Here is a 19,928-nt window from a genome sequence, read left to right as displayed (position 1 = left end):
ACGTTTCACGCATGGTGGGCCTTAACTGGCTAGCCAGCCTGAATTGCAGATATGGGCCGATTGCGGTCGTGGGCATGTTTCCTGGCAGCTCCCAGGCCCACTGATTGTGCCCCCCCGCTGAGCTAAAGATTCAGCCCCAAGTTATTTTAGCTCTTATCTCCAACTCTCCAACTGTCAAGAATGTTTACTTTACCTTCAGGGCCTTGATAAGCTTTGAGCAATGTGTCCAGAATAAACCCACTGGTGATTGCTGGCAAGTGTCCGATGAAGCCACCAAACTTATATATTCCTTTCATAGGACCTCTTTTAAATGTGATGAGTGAGCAGGAAGTCACACCTTTTAGACTTTGATTTAGGTTAAACTTTTAGCAAATTTATTTAACATACACAAGCAGGAAACAATTGCATCATTTAGTAATGTAATTATGGTAGAAAGTCTATTTAACTCAAGTAGATAAAGATTCCAAATCTGAGAACAAGTTTGAACCTTGATAAATAATGTCCACATGCACACAGTGATTCTTCATTCTTTGTCATATTTCTTTTCTCTGTGGGCCTTGATGCAAGGCTGCTACTGGATTGTTTTTTCTCTGTTTTAGAAGATTTAAACTAATTTATTTGTTCAATTTAAACTCCAAGGTTCTGTGTTGAGAATCTCCACAGACTTATTTCGTAAAAGGCTAATATTCTGTAACAGAGTTTAAAGGGATATTTACTAGACTTAAATACCATATTTTGACACTCAACTCTATTGATAATCTTTTAAAATGAAAACAATTAAACTAAATCAACAAAATTGGGATAAATCAGGCACAGCCCCTAATTCAGGTCAGCTGTAAAACCAAGGACAAAGTTTAAAGGAACCTTACAAACTTTAAATCAAAATGTGATTAAAGGGGTCAACAAAACACCCCAGTCCCCGCGGTGCCCACCGAGCACGGAAGGCCTCGAGCGTGTCAGCAGAAACCGCGTGCTCCCTCTCCAGGGACATCCGGCAGCGAACGTAGCCGCGGAAGAGGGACAAACAATCGGGCGGGACTCCCCCGTCGATCGCCCGCTGCCTGGACCTGTTAATGGCCAACTTGGCCAGGCCCAGGAGCAGGTTCACGAGGAGGTCCTCCTCCTTCCCGACCCCCTTCCGCACCGGGTGCCCATAGATCAGGAGCGTGGGGCTGAAGTGCAAACAAAACATCAATAAAAGGTTTTTCAAATAACACTCAACTCTATTGATGATGCCTAGTGGAATAGTGCTGTCTAAAGGGCTGTGTTCAAGCTTTCAGCATAAAAATTTTAACGTTCCCATTTATAATAAAAGCCAGAATTTCAAAGCCAAGAACAAGTCAAACCATATAGTGCAGCAAGACCTCAAAATGCAAATATTCAAGCTCTCCCCATGCCATCACTCTTATCATTTCCCCCAATATTCCCAAGTTTGAACAATGGGAAAATTTAACCTCACATTTTTAGGACTAGATGACTGGATGGTGCAAAAAGTCTCTGCTGCCTGATTTGTGTTAATCCACTAGTTGGAATCTGATTCTCCAAGTCAAAGGAATTTAAAAGGCTGCTGCTGAGTTGCTGACCAATCAGTCCCTCTCTACCCTATTACTTTACATGGGTTTAACTATGGTTTGGTTCAGCTCAAGTTGGCTTTGTCTTTAAAACTAACACAGGAATTGGTTGAAACAAATTTGAGGAACAGAAGCAACCAGTAGTATAATTATAGATTCTGTTACACATTGGTTACTGCTTCTGGGAACAATCAGAGGATTAGCTGAAAGCAATTTCACAAGAGGTGTTGCCAAAGTGTGAGTTTTTAATTTTCTACATTAACTGACATCCAACAACACTGGAGATGCAAGATGTTGCAGGTTTTGCGAGATTGAGTTAATTAGCAGAATTTCTGAAGTATCACACTGGCAGGAAATCTAAACACAATGAGCTAATATTACACTACACACTGTCGTAAATGACAAGGCTCAGTTTGTCATTAAAAAATAATTGTAGAAACACATGTTCTGCAACACAATTCTTTTTTTCTCCATTTGGAATCGATTCAAAGGAAAACAAGTGTTGACCATCTTTAATCAATGTCAATTCCTCCCACTAAGTGCTGTCATTTTTAGCTATGCAGGAAATGGCATCAGTACAAAATGTTTCCAACATCATGACAACGTTTATGCCCCACTGAGCCATGCCTGCCAGGCATTAGAAATGAGATTAGAAATTAACCAGGGCCATTATCCATGGCTGCTGCAATCCATAAAGTTAGAGGTGGATCTAGCCCACTGCTTGACATAGCTTCTGTAATACTGCTCTTCCTGCTCTGAATTAGCAGGGCTATTATCATCCGGTTCTTGTTCCTGCTCTACTTTGATTATTCCACCTGTGTCTGTGTTTGTTTTATATCCGGAATCCACAGCAGTCATAGAATCAGTGTCAGTCTCAATGAATCCACTGTCAACAGTATCTAAATCCAGTAATGTCTTTGGATAACCAAGGTCTGGTTCTAGCCTACTGCATGATGAGATGGTATCAAGGCTTCCATCACTCCAAGAACCACCTTCACCTACATTTCTGCCATTCCAAGAGGCATCTTCACCATCATTCAAAGGAAAATGTTCATTTTCTGGTCCCCAGTCAGCCATGTTGAGGCAATGAAGATCAAGAACGTTCCCACTTGTCCCTTCTTGGGCACCAGCAGATTGTAACAAGGACATGGCGTTGAATGGTGTGGTACTGTCACAATTCTGAAGGGTTTCTGATGTAACTGGGTACAAATGACTGAACAGTTGGTTGCTGATAGGATAATCCTGCTCATTTGAATTATCTGCATCAGAATTGCTATTACATTGGGTTAAGTAGGGTGGTTTGGTTGACTTGCATTTGTAACTACATTGGGAACAACAAGGTACAACCTCATCAGTTACTGTTACAGTGTTGATAGATACCCGTCCATAGGATTTATCCTTCCACTGCTGGATGTTGTTCCCAAACTGGCCCCGAGAGTGAGATGAAACACAGGAACTTGGGCCACACAAGGCCTGCCATGAGGAGTGGATCTCAGACTGTTTGTCCCAGGGTTTCAATCCCATCATCAACGTTTTCTGAAGAGCAACAGGTTCATCATATACCTGTACACTGTCCCCCTTCTCCAAGACCATTACATTTTTCTCATTGACTTCATACAATGCATCTGGATGTTGGGCATTAACCCAGCTCTGAAACGGTAAAGAGAGATCTGGTTAAAAGCAACTAAAGGTGACAAGACGTTGACTCGTATTTCAATATTTTTACCTATAAAATTTTAACAGACAATTTGAATAGTGGAACATTGATATGGAGTGCAATATTTGGATCAGCAAAATAACTCCACTATGCAAGGAATTACAAAATGCAACCAACTTCGTAATATAAATTAACTAACATCGATCAACCAATGTCATTTATTAGCTGATACTGGAAATTCAACAGCATCACATAACCCAGAATGGTCCTTTTTACTTCTATATCAAAACATTCTGCTGCATTATGTGGGATCAATGGAAACAGTTAATATGATAACAGTAAGTATTATTGAAGAAGGACATGCCTTTTTAAATCATAGAAAACCAGGTAAAGGGTATGGTGCCAAGAACTTCCAGGATAGAAATAAATATAGAACTTACATCTCTATAATGCTTTTTATGACCCAGGCTTAGGTCCTACACAGCTGTAGGCCACAGGCACAAATGGTGGAGCAATTAAAATTGGGGATGCACAAGAGGCCAGAATTAGAGGAATCTAAATATCTCAGGAAGTTGTGGAGGAGGAGGAGGTTACATAGATAATGAAGTGTGAGGCCATGGAAGGATTTGAAAGCAAGGATGAACATTTTAAAATCAAGGTGTTGCTTGACCAGGAGGTTAATATAGGTCAGCAAACACAGCAGTGATAGGGGTATGTGATGTGCGTTAGGACATAAATGACCTGAAGTTTATAGAGGGTAGAAATATGGAGGCCAGCCAGGAGTATGTAAGGATAGTCGAGCCTAGAAGTAACAAAGGCATGAATGAGGGTTTCAGCAGCAGATGAACTGAGACAGGGTGAAGATGGGCAATGTTATGGAGGTGGAAATAGGAGGTCTTAGTGATGGCATGAATATAAGGTCAGAAGCTCATCTCAGGATCAAATATGACGCCAAGGCTGTGAACACTGGTTTAATTGTTGCCAGCGAGAGGGATCAGTAACCAGAGGACAGAGCTTGGAGTGGGAACAGAAAAGAGTGGCTTCAGTTCTTCCAATATTTAATTGGAGGCAATTTCTGCTCATCCAGCGCTGGATGTCAGATAATTTGAATACCAGTCTGATAATTTAACAAAAGTGGAGGAGTCGAGAGAGGTGAAGGTGAAATAGAACTGGGTATCATCAATCTAGAATGAAAACTAACATTTTGTCTTTGGATGATGTCGCCAAGGAGCAGCACGTAGATGAGAAATAGAAGGGGGCCAAGGATAGATCCTTGGCGGGACACCAGAGGTAATAGTGCGGGAGCAGGAAGAGAAGCCATTGCAAGTGATTCTCTGGCTAAGGGTAGGTAGATAAGAAAGGAACTGCATGAATGCAGCTCCACCCAGCTGGATGACAGTGGATTGGTATTGGAGGGGGATAGAGTGGTCAACTATGTCAAAGCCTGTGGACAGGTCAAGAAGGATGAGGGAGGGAAAGCTTACCTTGTCGCAGTCACATAGGATATCATTTGTGACTTTGATGTGAGCTGTTTCAGTACTATGGCAGGGTTGGAAGCCTGATTGGAGAGTTCGCAGCATTTAGGTCTTGGGGGAGAATGCATCAGAGTAGCAAACTCTGATCAGACTTTACTTCTGTAGAGCAAAGCTGGAGGGAAGAGATTACACAGCATTGGGACCCTCAGTGCTCAGAAGAGACAAAGCTGGAAAACTTAGAGAAACATTGAATCCAGTACAGTCAATAAAACTGAGAGACAAGTAGGGAAAGTGACTGGAGACAACTGCTGAGAGAAAGATTGTCAGAATAAAGATCCCACTCTCCTATCAAGCACACCCAAGATTGGTACAGCACATGTCTGATGATGTAGTCCAGGCTAAAGTTCCTTCAATCTTCCCAGAAAATTATGCCTTAGCTCCAGTGAGAGAAGGGGAGTCCCATTACACTTGTGAGATGTAAGACATAAGAAATAGAAGGAGTAGACTATTTAGCCCTCTGAGCCTGCTCCACTATAGAATAAGGTCATGACTAATCTTGTATTTCAATTCCACCTTCCCTTACTATCCCCATGCACCTTAATTCCCTTAGTGCACAAAAATTCTGTCAACCTCTGTCTTACGTATGCTCAGCAACTGAGCATCCACAGTTCTCTGAGGTAGAGAATTGTAAAGATTTACAATGTTTTGAGTGAAGAAATTTCTCCTCATCCACTGGTTCCCCCTAATCTACCATGCTACTTACAACCTCAAACACGATGTCAGCGTTAAACAAGATTTTGATTTTGTAAATCCATGTTGATTCTGCTTAATCATATTATGATTTTCTAAGTGCTCTATTACCACTTCCCTAATAATAGATTTGAATGCTTTCTCTATTACTGATATCAGACTAACTAGCTTATTCTCCGTTTTTCTCTCTCATTCCATTCCTGGTTATTGGGCATACATTTCCTACTTTCTAATCTGCAGGGAGCTAACCACTCTATCATGGGAGTTGACCACTCCATCCTCCTAAAATCTAGGGGATTCTGTAAGATCAAAACTAATTCTGGAAAATCAAAACCAACTCTAAAATGTAGTCTTTCAGGTCTAGGGGATTTGTCAGTCTGTAGCCCCATTAATTTATCCTGTTATACTAATTTCTTTAAATTCCTCATTCTCACTAAAGCCTTGGTTCCCCACTACTTCCAGGATTTTTTTGTGTCTTCTACTGTGAAGACAGATACAAAGTATTTGTTTAACTTTTAATTTAACCTGATAATTTCTACTGCCTCTGCCATTTACTTTTACTAACTCCTTTTTACATACCTGTAGAAGCTTTTGAAATTGCTTTTATGCCTCTTGTTAGTGACACATTTCCATTTTTCTATATCAGCTATCCTATGGCTGTAAATTTGATTGTCAATTTTGTGCCAAATTATGGGTATTTCTGTGTAGTGGACTGGAGCCCAAAAGGGACACGATTGTGCCTGCATCATGTTTGGACTGTGTCCAAACCCATTTTACATATAATGGTTATTGGCTGAAGAGCTAGCCAGTCCCCATGAAATTTGAATGCTGATTTCAGAGATGGAAGATTAATATCAAACTCTTTGTGGAATGCAGTCTCATACTAATTCTGACTTCATTGCCCAAGCATAACTGTCTTGCAAGAAAAAAACACAAAATTATAATAAGAACTGCCAGGGCTGTGATATTTTCCACATAAAACTATATGTAAACAGATCTGAGCTGTTGAACAGTTCAGCTATGTACCAAGTAGATGCTTGTGACTGAGGTGCAACAGTTGGTCCTCTGAAAGCTTGCTACTTTCTGTTTCAAAACAATCTTATTGGTAATGTTTTAACATGCTGGCTGTTTTTTGTTTCCATTACACTTATATTTTCTTGAAGCAAGCTATGTTTTTAGATATAATGTTGGGATAGATATTTGGAGACTAGAATAAAATAGATTTCTATTGTTACAAGCATGTCAACATTAGAAAGTTTTAACTGTGAATGGGAGAGTTGAAATTATAGTATAAGGGTCTGGCACATTTTGGGTTAATGTAGTACTGAGTACAGTACCACCAACATAGTGATGTAACAGAACACATGACCTGCACCCAGGGTCTGTCTAGTGTTGGAAGGAGCCGTGCATAACAGCAAGCATGGAGACAGCTCCTGGCTTGTACTCTTTACTGTATATAAATGGTTTTAAAAGTCAATAAAGACTTGCAGTTAATCTACATAAAACTACAAAGACTTCTTCAGAACTACTGAACAGTAACCAACACCCTACAACATGGTGGCAGCTTGTGGAAAAACCCAAGACCTCACAGGAAATGCAGAGAGAAACTAAAATGCTGGAAAGACTGAGAAAAAAATCAGCAAAGCAGTCTGACCTGAAAAGAAACTCCAGAAGCACAGGCGCAGAGGAAAAATCACCCGGAACAAGCTCCAAAGAAAGGTTTGGAAGCTGAGGGCAGAGATTTAAAATTCCTTAACGCAGCATTAGACTCCACTGAACCTCCTTTGGAAATCCAGCTTCTAATCCCAGAATGCAGAGTTAGCAGGGGTGAGATAAATCTTTTAAAACTCAAGGCTACACCAAACCCTGAGAAATCTTTAAATAATTCAGAATCAGAAGTTCAATTTCAATAAACCCATCGCTAAACTTAATACCCAAGCTCACTCCAAAATTGAAAAGATAATAGTTAAATAATGTGGGAGAATCACAGCTTCTAATCTTGGCTGAGAGAGCCAGGATTCAACAAATTTGTGACTTTAAAGTAAAACGCTGAGCAAAAGAACTCTGCAGGCAGTCGATCCAGACAGCCATTGTTGAAAATTTTTTTTCAGTCTGAGCGCAATAGCCATTGTAGCGGAGCCTGCCAAAACCAGCAAACACTTTGTCTCCAAGTGAATGGCAATGCCATCCTGAACTTCAGAAAGCTCTTAAAGCCAAATCTGAACTTTTAAGAATTTAACCATGGATCAGAATTCCACTCATCCACAACAATTTGGACTAATCCAAGGTTCGAACCTAAAGGAAAATATGGCATCCTGAACCACCGGAGTCCATCAGGTCTAAGTAGAAATTCAGAAAAAGTCCAAATCAATACCCTTTTATACTGGTTTTGTGAACTTGCAGATGAAGTAATCCTAATGCAAGACATTAATGAATACTCAACCAGCTTCGATGAAATATATTAAAAGCCTTTTACGAATATTTTACTCTTCAACTTGTGGAGCACACAGAACTTAAAAAGAGTGATAGAAAACCCCCAGTAAGACTATGAAAGGGAAAAAGACATTACCCAAGAAAACCACACAAGTGTGCCAGAGAGGCAAAGAACTTTCTAAAAGTCCAAAAAATATATCTTTTGGAAACCCCGAGACATTACCCGAACTGTAACAGCAGCTAGCAGTGAAGAGTGAGCAGCTGACTGTGAATGAAGGAAAGCTATCTGATGAAGTTGAAAATACACAATAACCTGCAAAAGGAAAATGAAATAAGGTTGGAAAATGTTTGCATCAAAGTTGAGTTGGAAGATTTGAAACACAAAATTCAAACTGAGGATATACCTTTGAAAATGCACAATATGAATCAAACTGTTAGAGATCTGAACAAATGAATCCCTGAGATGTCACAAAGGTGCCAGGAGGAAATAACAACTCTGAATTCTAATGTTGGCAAATCAAAGCTGGAGTTGGGAAAACTCAACCAGAAATACAGCCAGGCATAACAGCAGGCAGAAAATACGCTCAAAGAAGTTGCTGCCTTGGAAGAACTGAAGAACCAGTTGGCAGAGAAGACTCAGGAATGTTCAATATTCCAGGAGGGAGGCAAGAGGGACAAGAAAGAGACTATGGAGCTGAAGAAAATGGTTGGACATTCGGAAAAAAACTTGGGAAAGCATTACATTTCCAAAGATATATATGAAGAAATGAAAATTAAGAACCTAGAATGGCAAGAGCAAGTTGAACTTCTCAGCATGAAGAGTCTCAGAAACAATCGGCAGAAGTGCAATTACAGAATGTGAGCTTGAAGGATAGTGCAGAGGAATTATGCTCTAAGGGACTCTGACGAAGGTAAGATCCTTGTGTAAGAGATTAGCATGTAAAATTAAAGCGCATAAGACTGGGGGCAGCATATTGAGATGGATAGAAGACTGGTTGGCAGACAGGAAACAAAGAATCGGAATAATCAGGTCTTTTTCTGAACGGCAGGCAGTGACTAATGGGGTACCGCAGGGATCGGTGCTGGGACCCCAGCTATTCACAATATATATAAATGATTTAGATAAGGGAACTAAATGTAATATCTCCAAATTTGGAGATTACACAAAGCTGGATGGGAGGGTGAGCTGTGAGGAGGAGGCAGAGATGCTTCAGTGTGATTTGGACAACCCGAGTGAGTGGGCAAATACATGGTAGATACAGTATTATGTGGGTAAATGTGAGGTTATCCACTTTGGTAGCAAAAACAGGAAGGCAGATTATTATCTGAATGGCTACAAATTGAGAGAGGGGAATGTGCAATGAGACCTGGGTGTCCTCATACACCAGTTGCTGAAGGTAAGCATGCAGGTGCAGCAGGCGGTAAAGAAGGCAAATAGTATGTTGGTCTTCATAGCGAGACGATTCGAGTACAGGAGCAGGGATGTCTTGCTGCAGTTATACAGAGCCTTGGTGAGACCACACCTGGAATATTGCATGCAGTTTTGGTCTCCTTATCTGAGGAAGGATGTTCTTGCTATAGAGGGAGTGCAGCGAAGGTTTACCAGACTGATTCCTGGGATGGCGGGACTGACATATGAGGAGATATTGAGTTGGTTAGGATTATATTCGCTGGAGTTCAGAAGAATGAGGGGGGATCTCATAGAAACCTATAAAATTCTAACAGGACTAGACAGGGTAGATGCAGGAAGGATGTTCCCGATGGTGGGGGAGTCCAGAACCAGGGGTCACAGTCTGAGGATATGGGGTAGACCATTTAGGACTGAGATGAGGAGAAATTTCTTCACCCAGAGAGCAGTGAGCCTGTGGAATTCACTACCACAGAAAGTAGTTGAAGCTAAAACATTGTATGTTTTCAAGAAGGAGTTAGATATAGTTCTTGGGGTAAAAGGGATCAAAGGATATAGGGAGAAAGAGGGAGCAGGCTATTGAGTTGGATGATCAGCCATGATCGTAATGAATGGTGGAGCAGGCTTGAAGGGCCGCATGGCCTACTCCTGCTCCTATTTTCTATGTTTCTAGTCTTGTCGTTAATGGGAGCCTCAAACCTGGAGTCCTCATTAATCATTGAAAGACAACAGCACTGTGATGCAGATCTCCACGGTCTCACTTTGGTATGCACAGTGACAGTGTGATGACTTAAACTAATGACATGTCGTTGTTCTCCCTTAGATTCACCAGCACGCACTCGAATGCAGGACCCTGAAGAGCCACCCTTGACACCAGAGAACTGCCGGGCTTCAGATTCACCTGTGTCACACCTGCTTTCTGCACCAGGCACCAGCGCAGATACCAGCACCTCGGTGGGCATTAGATCATCGGCTAGAATGTTGGAGCACAGTGGTGAGGGCACTTCATACTCCTTTGAGGAGCAGGTGGAGGCAGAGAGTGCCCAGAGTGCTGGCAGTTGGAGCATTGCTGGGGACCAGGACGATGCTGAGTTGAAGGCAGATGATGAGCCTCTGGAGTCGTCCATTAGGTGGCAGATGCTGGATATCCAGCGGGATGTGCGAGAGGATCTGGCAGAGATCCATGAGGGTCTGAGTGCCATGGTCTCTGTTACGGAGGAGTCCATGTGGAGTATAAGCACTGCATTGACCCTTATGGCTGAATGCACTGCCTCCTCCATTGAGAGAGTGGTGACTCTCCTGAGAGGCAACTCCAGGAACAGAATGACAGATTCTGCAAGCCCTCACACAGGCAATAACCTCAGGTAGTCAGTGCTAGCGTGGGAGGTGGATGAGGCACCCAGTATCCCAGCTAGGTGCCCATCCATCAGTGGTGAGCAGGGAGGTCCAGAGCAACCTCACATTTATGCATGAACTGCTGTTGTCTCTGCAGGGTCCTCTCAGGGTGCTCTGGATGATGGCAGCAGCTCCTCCACCCCTCTGCCAATGACTGTGGCACCTGATGAGGCTCCCTCCCAGGCGGGGCCAGCACAGGTTCCACTGGCCAGAGGACGACCGCCAAGGTTATCAAGGCCAACAGGATAGCAGAGTCAGCAGGCTGTCTCCAATGCCGCTGCCAGTAAGGGGGTTGGGGGGTGGGGGAGCACTCGTAAATGTAAGTTTGAGGCACCATAAGCACATGAGGGACAGTTCACAGGTGATCTTCTGTTCTGCCAGGTTTTGTTAATATGTTTACTGGTGTGGCCATTAACACCAGATATGGTAATGTTCATTTGTTGTGTGTCAAAATTATATTAATTTTGCTTTTGTCTTAATGGCCTGAGCATGCTTCACCTTATTTTAGTGCAGGGTATGCCGATATCCAATGCTGGGTATTAGTGGCTCTAAACTTTATTGCACAGGCCCTGAGTGAACTTTGGGTTCAAGTGAAAAGGTCATTACAGATATCCTGGATGGAGGCAGCAGCCCTGGCATGAGGCGGAAGCAGATCTTTGGCAGCCTAGCTGAAGGAGCGTTGGATCAAGGTGTTCATGGTGTCCCTGCATCCCTGAAGGATACAGAGTTCTGCCACCATGCCCTCAATGTTTTCCTCACTGTGCTCCCCTGACTCACACTGCTTCCACCTCATGCCAGGGCTGCTGCCTCCATCCAGGATGTCTGTAATGACCTTTTCACTTGAACCCAAAGTCCACTCAGGGCCTGTGCAATAAAGTTTAGAGCCACTGATGGATGGGCACCTAGCTGGGATACTGGGTGCCTCATCCACCTCCCACGCTAGCACTGACTACCTGAGGTTATGCCTGTGTGAGGGCTTGCAGGTCCAAGTGCAACTCCAGAGGATTCATCCTCTGTGGTCTGTGGAGCTGCCTCAGGATCCTCTTCCTCCAGTGGGTCCCCCCTTGCCAGTGCCAGATTGTGGAGAGTGCAGGCTGCAACTACTATCAGTAACACAGGCACTGGAAGGAGTTGTAATGCTACCCCTGAACAGTCCAGGCATCAAAAGCGTATCTTCAGAAAACCTATGGTTCTTTCTATCACCGTCCTTCTGGAGGCATAACACCTAATATAATGCTGCTTTGCCTCTGTTCTTGGGTGGTGGAGAGGCGTCATAAGCCACCTTGTCAATGAATAGCCCTTGTCACCCAGCAGCCATCCATCCAGTTGAGCTGGAGTACTGAAGAGCCTCAGCACCTGGGAGTGTCTGAGGATGTAGGCGTCATGGGAGCTGCCAGGGTACTTTCCACAAACTTGTAGAATCTGCATCCTGTGGTCACACACTATCTGCACGTTCATGGAGTGGAATCCCTTCCTGTTGACAAAGGCACCGGGCTCACCTGCTGGCGCCTTGATGGTCACATGTGTGCAGTCTATTGTGCCCTGGACACGGGGGAAGCCAGCAATCGCTGCAAAGTCTCTGGCTTGCTCAGCCTGGCTGGCCTCGTCCATACGGAAATTAATAAAGGTCAGTACCTGCCTGAACAGAGCTCCTGTCACCAGTTTGACGCAACTGTGGGCAGCTGATTGGGAGACTCCACACAGATTCCCCACTGACCCCTGGGAAGAGCCAGAGGCATAGAAGTTGAGGGCCACTATGACCTTCAGGGTCACTGACATAGAGTGTTCACCCACACAGTTGGAGCTGATCTCAGGCCCAATCATCTGGCAAATGGAGGTCACTGTCCCCTGGAGAAGCGGAGCCTCCTTCTGCATTGCAAATCGGACATATTGAGGTAGCTGCATTGCTGTCTGTAAACCTTGGCAGCAGGATAGTGTCATCTTCTGTGGCCCCTTCTGCCTTGGACTTCCAGCTCGCCCTGCGCCCCTTATGCCTGCGCACAGGTCCCTCCCCTGGAAGCTGCATTGGGACACCTGGCCTGCTCTCCCTTCTGCCCCTCTTTTCCTCCTCCGAGGTGGTGCCACCAGTGGAGACCACAATCCCCATTACCATGGTAACAGAAGGCTGTCTGATACCTGGAAGGGTCCACACGGTCAAAATTCTCGGGGCCTTGGAAACACTGATGAGTCCTGAAATGAAGCCTGGAAATGCTGAGAATGATGCTCAGAACAGAGATGAAGCTGTCAAGTTCAAATAAGCAACCGGTAGCAAACTATCTCCTAAACTCCTCACTATTCACAATGCAATCCCGCCCTTGAATAAGGTTTTTTAAAAAGTGCGCTGCCTGTTTGCCTGTGCTATGAGCAAAACATTGCAGTGTAAAATCACGAGCAATTGCCTTTTTAATGGCCTTAAGTGGCCTTTTAATTGATGGCGGGCTCGGCTCCGACATTAGCGTGTCTCCACCGATCAGGAGATTGCTCGGGTGTGGAATGGTGTCAGGATGCTTGGCCAACTTCATCTTGTGTGATTTCTTTTGCCCAATCGGGTTGGGCATGCGCCCGCCTGTGGGATGTAAAATTCTGCTCAAGGGCTTCAAGTGGGAGATGGGGTAGTTGTAATGTAGTAATAAAAATGTAAATATAGGATGGTAATAACAATGTAAGACATAAGGTAACTATAATCACATAATGGATTGGATAAAGATTTTGGGGGAGGTGTAGTATAAAGGTCTGGCATACATTGGGTTAATATGGGATTCATACTACATTGCTGCTCACATAGTGATATATGAAAGTACACGACCTGCACCCAGGGCCAGTCTAGTGTTGGACAGAACTGTGTGTACCAATAAGCATGGAGACTGTTCCTAGCTTGTACCCTTTTCTGTATATTTGTAAATAGTTCTAAAAGTCAATAAAGACTTGCAGTTAACCTACGAAGGACTATGAAGGCTTTTACAGACCTGCCAAACTGTTACCAGCACCCTATAACAGAAATGAGGCCCCATCTGTCTTGACAGGCCAGGGTGACCAAACATCCCAGATATTATGGGCAGAATCTTCTTCCTGTCAGGTGGGTGGGCCCGACCCAATCTCTAGCGGGCGGGGAGCCAATCCCTGCTGGAGAAGCCGGCCCTGCCGCCATTTTAAGCGTGACTCATTCCCGTGCGGGCGAGGGGGGGATTCCCCAAATGTGAGAGTGTGCTCTTTCGCGCATGCACATGAAAGAGCGCACATCTCCCTGAGGCTAAGTGCTGCCTCAGGGAGATCGTTTACACTTGTACAAACATTAAAAATAGAAAAATAAAAAAATCTTTACCATGTCCCCCTCATGTGACAATGTCACACGAGATGGGACATGTTCATAAATTTCAGTAAAACTTAATTAAAGTTTTTTAAATCCTACATGAAACCTCATCCTGCCGGTGGTTGAGGTTTCATGTTTTCTCTATCTGCTGCCAGGGCTCCTGGCCTGTCCGCCAACCTTAATATTGGACGGGCAGGTCCTTTAATTGTTTTAATTATCCTGTCAATGGCCTCAATTGGCCATTGACAGGTTGGCGAGCGGTTCCTCCCGACGTCATCCCGCGTCATTTTGCGTGTCGGCAAGCGGGCCCCGCCCCCTATTCTCCAACTGCAAAATTCAGCCCTATGTGATTGTTCCCTGACAATCCCCACCCCGCTCTCACAGTCCTGCTCCCCCAACTCTCGCACTCACAGTTCTCCCAGAACAGTTCTCTCTGATGTGCTAGCCAATATTTATCCCTCAACCAGATTGTCTTCCTCTCTGCTTCCCCCCCTATCTCTGCCTTTCTGCCTGTTTCTGTGTCTGTCCATCTCTCCATCCATCTGTCGCTCTATCTCAGCCAATTTCTCTCTCTGGCTCTGCCTGCCCCTCTGTTGGGAACGTAGGTGCAGGAGTAAGCCATTCAGTTCATCGAGCCTGCTCTGCTATTCAATACAATAATGGCTGATCATCTACTTCAATGCCTTTTTCCCTCACTATCCCCATATCCCTTTATGTCATTGGTATTTAGAAATCTGTCAATCTCTTCCTTAAACATACTCAACGACTGAGCTTCCAAAGCCCTCTGGGTAGAGAATTCCAAAGAGTAAAGAATTTCTCCTCATCTCAGTCCTCCTCCTTATTTTGAAATTGTGTCCCCTGGTTCTCGACTCCCCAACTAGAGGAAACATCTTACTTGTATCTACACTGTCTATCCCTTTTAAGTATATTGTAGGTTTCAATTAGATCACCTCTCATTCTTCGAAACTCTAGAGAATACAGGCCCAGTTTCCCCAGTCTCTCTTCATAGGACAATCCTGCCATCCTGGGAACAAGTCTGGTGAACCTTCATTGCATCCCCTCTGAGGCAATAATATCCTTCCTAAGGTAAGGGGACAAAAACTGCACACAGTGCTCCAGATGCGGATTAATCAAGGTTCTATACAATTGAAGCAAGACTTTGCTACTCCTGTACGCAAATCCTCTTGCGATAAAGGTGAGCATACCATTAGCCTTCCTATTTGCTTGATGCACCTGCACATTAGCTTTCAGTGACTTGTTGACAAGGACACCCAGGTTCCTTTGTACATCTACACTTTCTAATTTCTCATCATTTAAGAAATACCCTGCACATTTGTTCCTCCTCCCAAGTGGATAACGTCATATTTTTCCACATTATATTCCATCTGCCATGTTCTTGCCCACTCACTAAGTCTGTCCAAATCCCCTTGTTGTATACCAGTTACAATAACATAACCTATCTGCTTTGTTTTCTGCTTGATAACCTGATGCATTGAGGCAAAATGGAACACCTTAACTGTTCCCTAGTTTGAGTTCAGTTAGCCCAGCACAGACTGAAGCTTGAGAGAGTTTCTTCCCCATCCTACTAAACCTTGAGGTTGTTCATATCTATCTTCCAGTAGTTTCTTAAAGAACAGAGGCAGTAGCCTGGGAATAGGGCACCTGGTATCATCTCCTGAGTTAGGAGATACTGAACAGAGGGGCAAGAGAACCACGGAAGATAACCTGCCACCAGTACAGAGTACAGTCTAGGATACATCCCTGGCTGTGTGGGAAAATGACTGCACAAATGTAAGGGTACACCACATGAAGCCTCTCAATGTGGCCCCCAGAGCTAGTTTTCAAAATGCAGGTAAGTGGAGTGGAAGATCCTGAAAGGAGCTGCTCCTCCAATCACAGGCTGTTCTTCTCCCACGTTTGCTACTGATAGGCTCACTGGTATCCGTGTTGGTTAAACTCAACCCCTTAGCTTAGCACTGGTCCCCTCCCCCCTTCCCTAGTGTCCAGGTTTGGTGCCTATTCTGCCTCTCTTTAGCTCTGCTTCTTAAGTGAAAAGGCAAGAAAGGTTTTAGCTCTGCTTCTAGGCCCTTTTTAATGGTCAGTTTTATTAATTACTCATTTTTTTTAATTATCAATTTATTGCTTTGACATTGATTGTTTTACTCAGTGGGTTGTTTATGTTTCCTTCATATCTTAACATTTTTTTTTGGAATTCCTGTTTAATGTTGTGCCAACCCAGGTCTCAGGCAGCTGCTACTGGGTTTCTTGCTGAAGGGGAATTAGAGGCACATGAGAAATGTGATTGCTTTTGGAGGGCTGGCAAAAGGAATTATTTTTGCTCCAAATGAAACAGGACTTGTTGAAAATACTCAGCACATCTGGCAGCATCTATGCAGACAGAAGCAGAGATCAGTGACCCTTCATCAGAGCCAGTGCAGAACATGGACCTGAAGCATTGACTCTGCTTCTCTCTCCACAGATGCTGTCTGGCCTGTTTTGTATTTCCACATTTTCTGTTTTTATTTCTGAGTTCCAGCATCTGCAGTACTTTACTCTCCTATTATATGCTCCATGCTAGCCATTTGTAAGTGTGGCTAGTTTCAATTTTAAATGAGAAAATATTGATCACTCAGTTCAAAGTGTAACTTTTCTGTTAACAAAGCCCACTTGTGTGGATAGAAATAGCACATTTTGCAGGTGAATTGTTGGGCGCTAATTTACTGGAAGCCTGGCCATTTATGCCTCAAGGGCTAGAATACAAGGTGGTAGAATCATGCTTCAGCTATACAGAGCAGTCCTGGACATGCCAACTTAGGAAGGATATATTGGATGTGGCGGGAGTACAGAGTAGATTTCCCAGATGATACCTGGACTTCAAGGATTAAATTATGAGGAGAGATTATGCAAATTAGGTCTGTATTCTCTGGAATTTAGAAGGGTAAGAGGTGGTTTGCTTGAAGCTTTTCAGGAAACTAAGAGATTCAGTTAGGGTAGATAGAAACTATTTTCACTGGTTAAGGAGTATAGGGCTAGGGGGCTAATCCAAAAATTAAGTCCGGCTTTTCAGGATTGAAATTAGGAAATGCTTTCACACACAAAGGGCGGTAGCAGTTTGATACTCTCTTCTGCAAATGATAACTGATGCTAGATGAATTATTAATTTAAAATCTTAAATGGATAGATTTTTATTAACCAGATGTACTTAGGGATATAGATTCAAGATAAGTTGCAGAAGGTGTAGGGGGGACATGAGGAAGAACTTTTTTATGCAGAGGGTGGTGGGTGTATGGAATTCACTGCCCAAGTTGGTGGTAGAGGCAGAAACTTTAAACTCTTTTAAAAAGTACGTGGATCTGCACCTAAAGTGCTGTAGACTGCAGCGCAATGGGCTGTGTGCAGGAAGGTGGGATTAGAAAGGGCACCTGGGTGTTCTCAGGCTGGCATGGACAAGATGGGCCGAATGGCCTCCTTCTGTGCTGTAACTTTTCTTTGGTTCTATATAGTTCAAGAGCAGGTATATGGAGTTCGGTCATAGATCAGCCATCTCATTGAATAGCAGAACAGCTTTGAGGAGCTAAGTGGTGCACTCTTCTTCCTATAACAAACATTTATCAATCTCAGATTTAAAATTAACAATTGATCTAGCATCCAAGTCATTTTTGGAAGAGAGCTCCCAACCTCTGCCAACCTTTGTATTTATAAATGTTTCCTAACTTCACTCCTCAAAGGTCAGGCTCCAATTTTAGATCATGTCCCCCTAGTCCTAGATTCTCTGACCAGTGGAAATAGTGTTTCTCTTTTTACCCTATCAGTTGCACTTAAACTCTTGAATGTTTCCAACTTTTCATGATTTATAAAGTACTCTGATCTATCCTTTTTAGGTCCCAAGTGGTCACATTTGCCCACATTGAAATATATTTGTCGCAGTTTTACTCAATTCACTCTATCTATTAATGTATCTTTATAATTTTATGCTTCCATCTACACTGCTTACAATGCCACCTATCTTTGTGTCATCAGCAAACTTGGGTATGTGGCTCTTTATTTCATTAAGTAAGTTAATAAATACAATAAAAACTGGCTGAGGTCCCAATGTAGATTCCTGTGGGACACCACTGGTCAGAACCGCACCTATTTGAGTAGATAACTATTATCCCTACACTCTGTATCCTGCTGCTCAAATAACTTCCTAAACAGACCCATAAATTGGGAATCCTAATCCCAGTTGAATTGGGATTCAATCTTAGCTAACGGTTTCTGATGAATGACTTTCTTGAATGCCTTCTTGAAGACCATACAAATAGCTTTCGTGGACATTTTTGTTCACTACTCACTTCTTATAAACTAAATGGTACAATTTTAAAGGCTTGCAGGGACAGAAAGACCTGCGGGTGTATGTACACAAATCTTGGAAAAAGCATATGGGATTCCTGGCTCTATACAGTACAAAAGCAAGGAATTTAGGCTAACTTTTTGTAAAACACTGATTATGTCTCCGCAGAAATTCAATTCTAGGCACCACATTTTAGGAAAGATGTCAAGGCCTCAGAGAGGATGCAAAAGAGATTTATTAGAATTGTGCCAGGGATGAAGAAGCTGGGATTGTTTTCCTTTAGAGCAGAGAAGAGGAGATTTAAGAGAGGTGTTCAAAATTTACTGGAGTATGAGGAAGAGCACAGGAGTGGGGCTAATTGGATAGCTCTTTCAAAAAACTAGTAGAATCATGATGGGATGAATGAGTTCTGTGCTCTATCATTCTATAATTCAATGATAATTAGGGATGGGTTAAAAAATGAAAGCAGGAGTCTGATGCGATGAAGCACAGATAAATTTGCTGTGTTAGCAGCATCACCACAGCAACATCAAATTCTGCACGCCAATTCCTGTTTCTTCCTAGTACGTGCTGCTGATCTGCTTTGCTTTAGAGAGGAAACTGTTGTGGCGCCTCTCACTCTTTGTGAAAGTGTTGAGCTAGCTTCGAGGTTTTCTCACTTGCTATTTCAATTTGACAGCTCTGGTGCTGATTGATTGTAATATCTCATGGGACCACCAAACAGGAAAAAACATGAGAACGCTTCAAGGTTTCTGATCCAGGGCTGGTTAACATATGCATGTCCTATGAATGTTGAGTGCTCCTGTGTGAGTTTGAGTCTTTGTGTGTTCATGTATGTATATGTGCATGCATCCAGCTGACTTCTACTCATAACTTTATCCATTTAAAAGCAACAAAGATATTTGGATTAATCTACCTCATCTCAGACTGGGAAATTGAAAAATCATCAGCAACTCAATATAATGGAAACTCTTTTTTATTTTCTTCAAATTCCTTCTTCTTTTCTATATACAGAATTTCACACTGGGTGCAATTCTCGAGCTGCCAGTGGAGGCCTTCCCAGATTCTCACTATCCTTGACAAAACCCAGACCATGATTGTTGGTTGGTCATTCGGCTATGGGAAGGCCTGACAATTCTGTTCTCACCTAGTGCTGGTGCGTGCACCTTCCAGCAGGATTGAGGAAATGTCCAAAACACGGTGGCTCTAATCTGTCCAGACTCTGAATAGCCAATGCAGAAAGACCAATAGTTGGAATTGGCTAACTTTAGCCCCTAGATCTCTCTCCTAAAGAGTGGACACAGATGTGAGATTACTTTAAAAGGGATCCTTCTTGGACTGTAACATTGAATTAAATTATTATCTAGAAAGAGGAAGGAAACTAGTACAGATTTGTAAAATTCACGTTGTATCTGCCAGCATAGATAATTACCTGACTGAAACTAATAGATTTTTGTTAGGTAAGAGCTGTGGAGGAAAAGCAGGCAAATGGAGGTGGGGCAGAGATCCACCATGATCTGACAGAATAGAGTATGGACTTGAGGAGCTAAACGACCTACTCTTGGTACAATGTACATCAATTTGGAGTTGGGATAT

General features: G+C 43.2%; 1 protein-coding gene across 5 annotated transcripts in view; it reads right to left on the bottom strand.

Moving 5' to 3' along the window:
* Nucleotides 1-1,208: 1,208 nt before the first annotated feature.
* Nucleotides 1,209-19,928, bottom strand: part of LOC121287884 (interleukin-21 receptor-like) — a 115,435-nt gene continuing 96,715 nt past the window's right edge. For all 5 annotated transcript variants that reach the window (XM_041205890.1, XM_041205893.1, XM_041205889.1 and 2 more), the window contains one exon: nt 1,209-3,221. In XM_041205890.1, the coding sequence (XP_041061824.1) occupies nt 2,241-3,221 (981 nt within the window). In that variant the 3' untranslated portion in view covers nt 1,209-2,240. The remainder of the gene's footprint in view (nt 3,222-19,928) is intronic.

This window comes from Carcharodon carcharias, chromosome 15 (assembly GCF_017639515.1).
Source record: "Carcharodon carcharias isolate sCarCar2 chromosome 15, sCarCar2.pri, whole genome shotgun sequence".
NCBI classification, from domain to species: Eukaryota; Metazoa; Chordata; class Chondrichthyes; order Lamniformes; family Lamnidae; genus Carcharodon; species Carcharodon carcharias.
The sequence above is the reverse complement of the archived record's forward strand: the minus strand, read 5'-3'. Positions and strand labels throughout refer to the sequence as shown.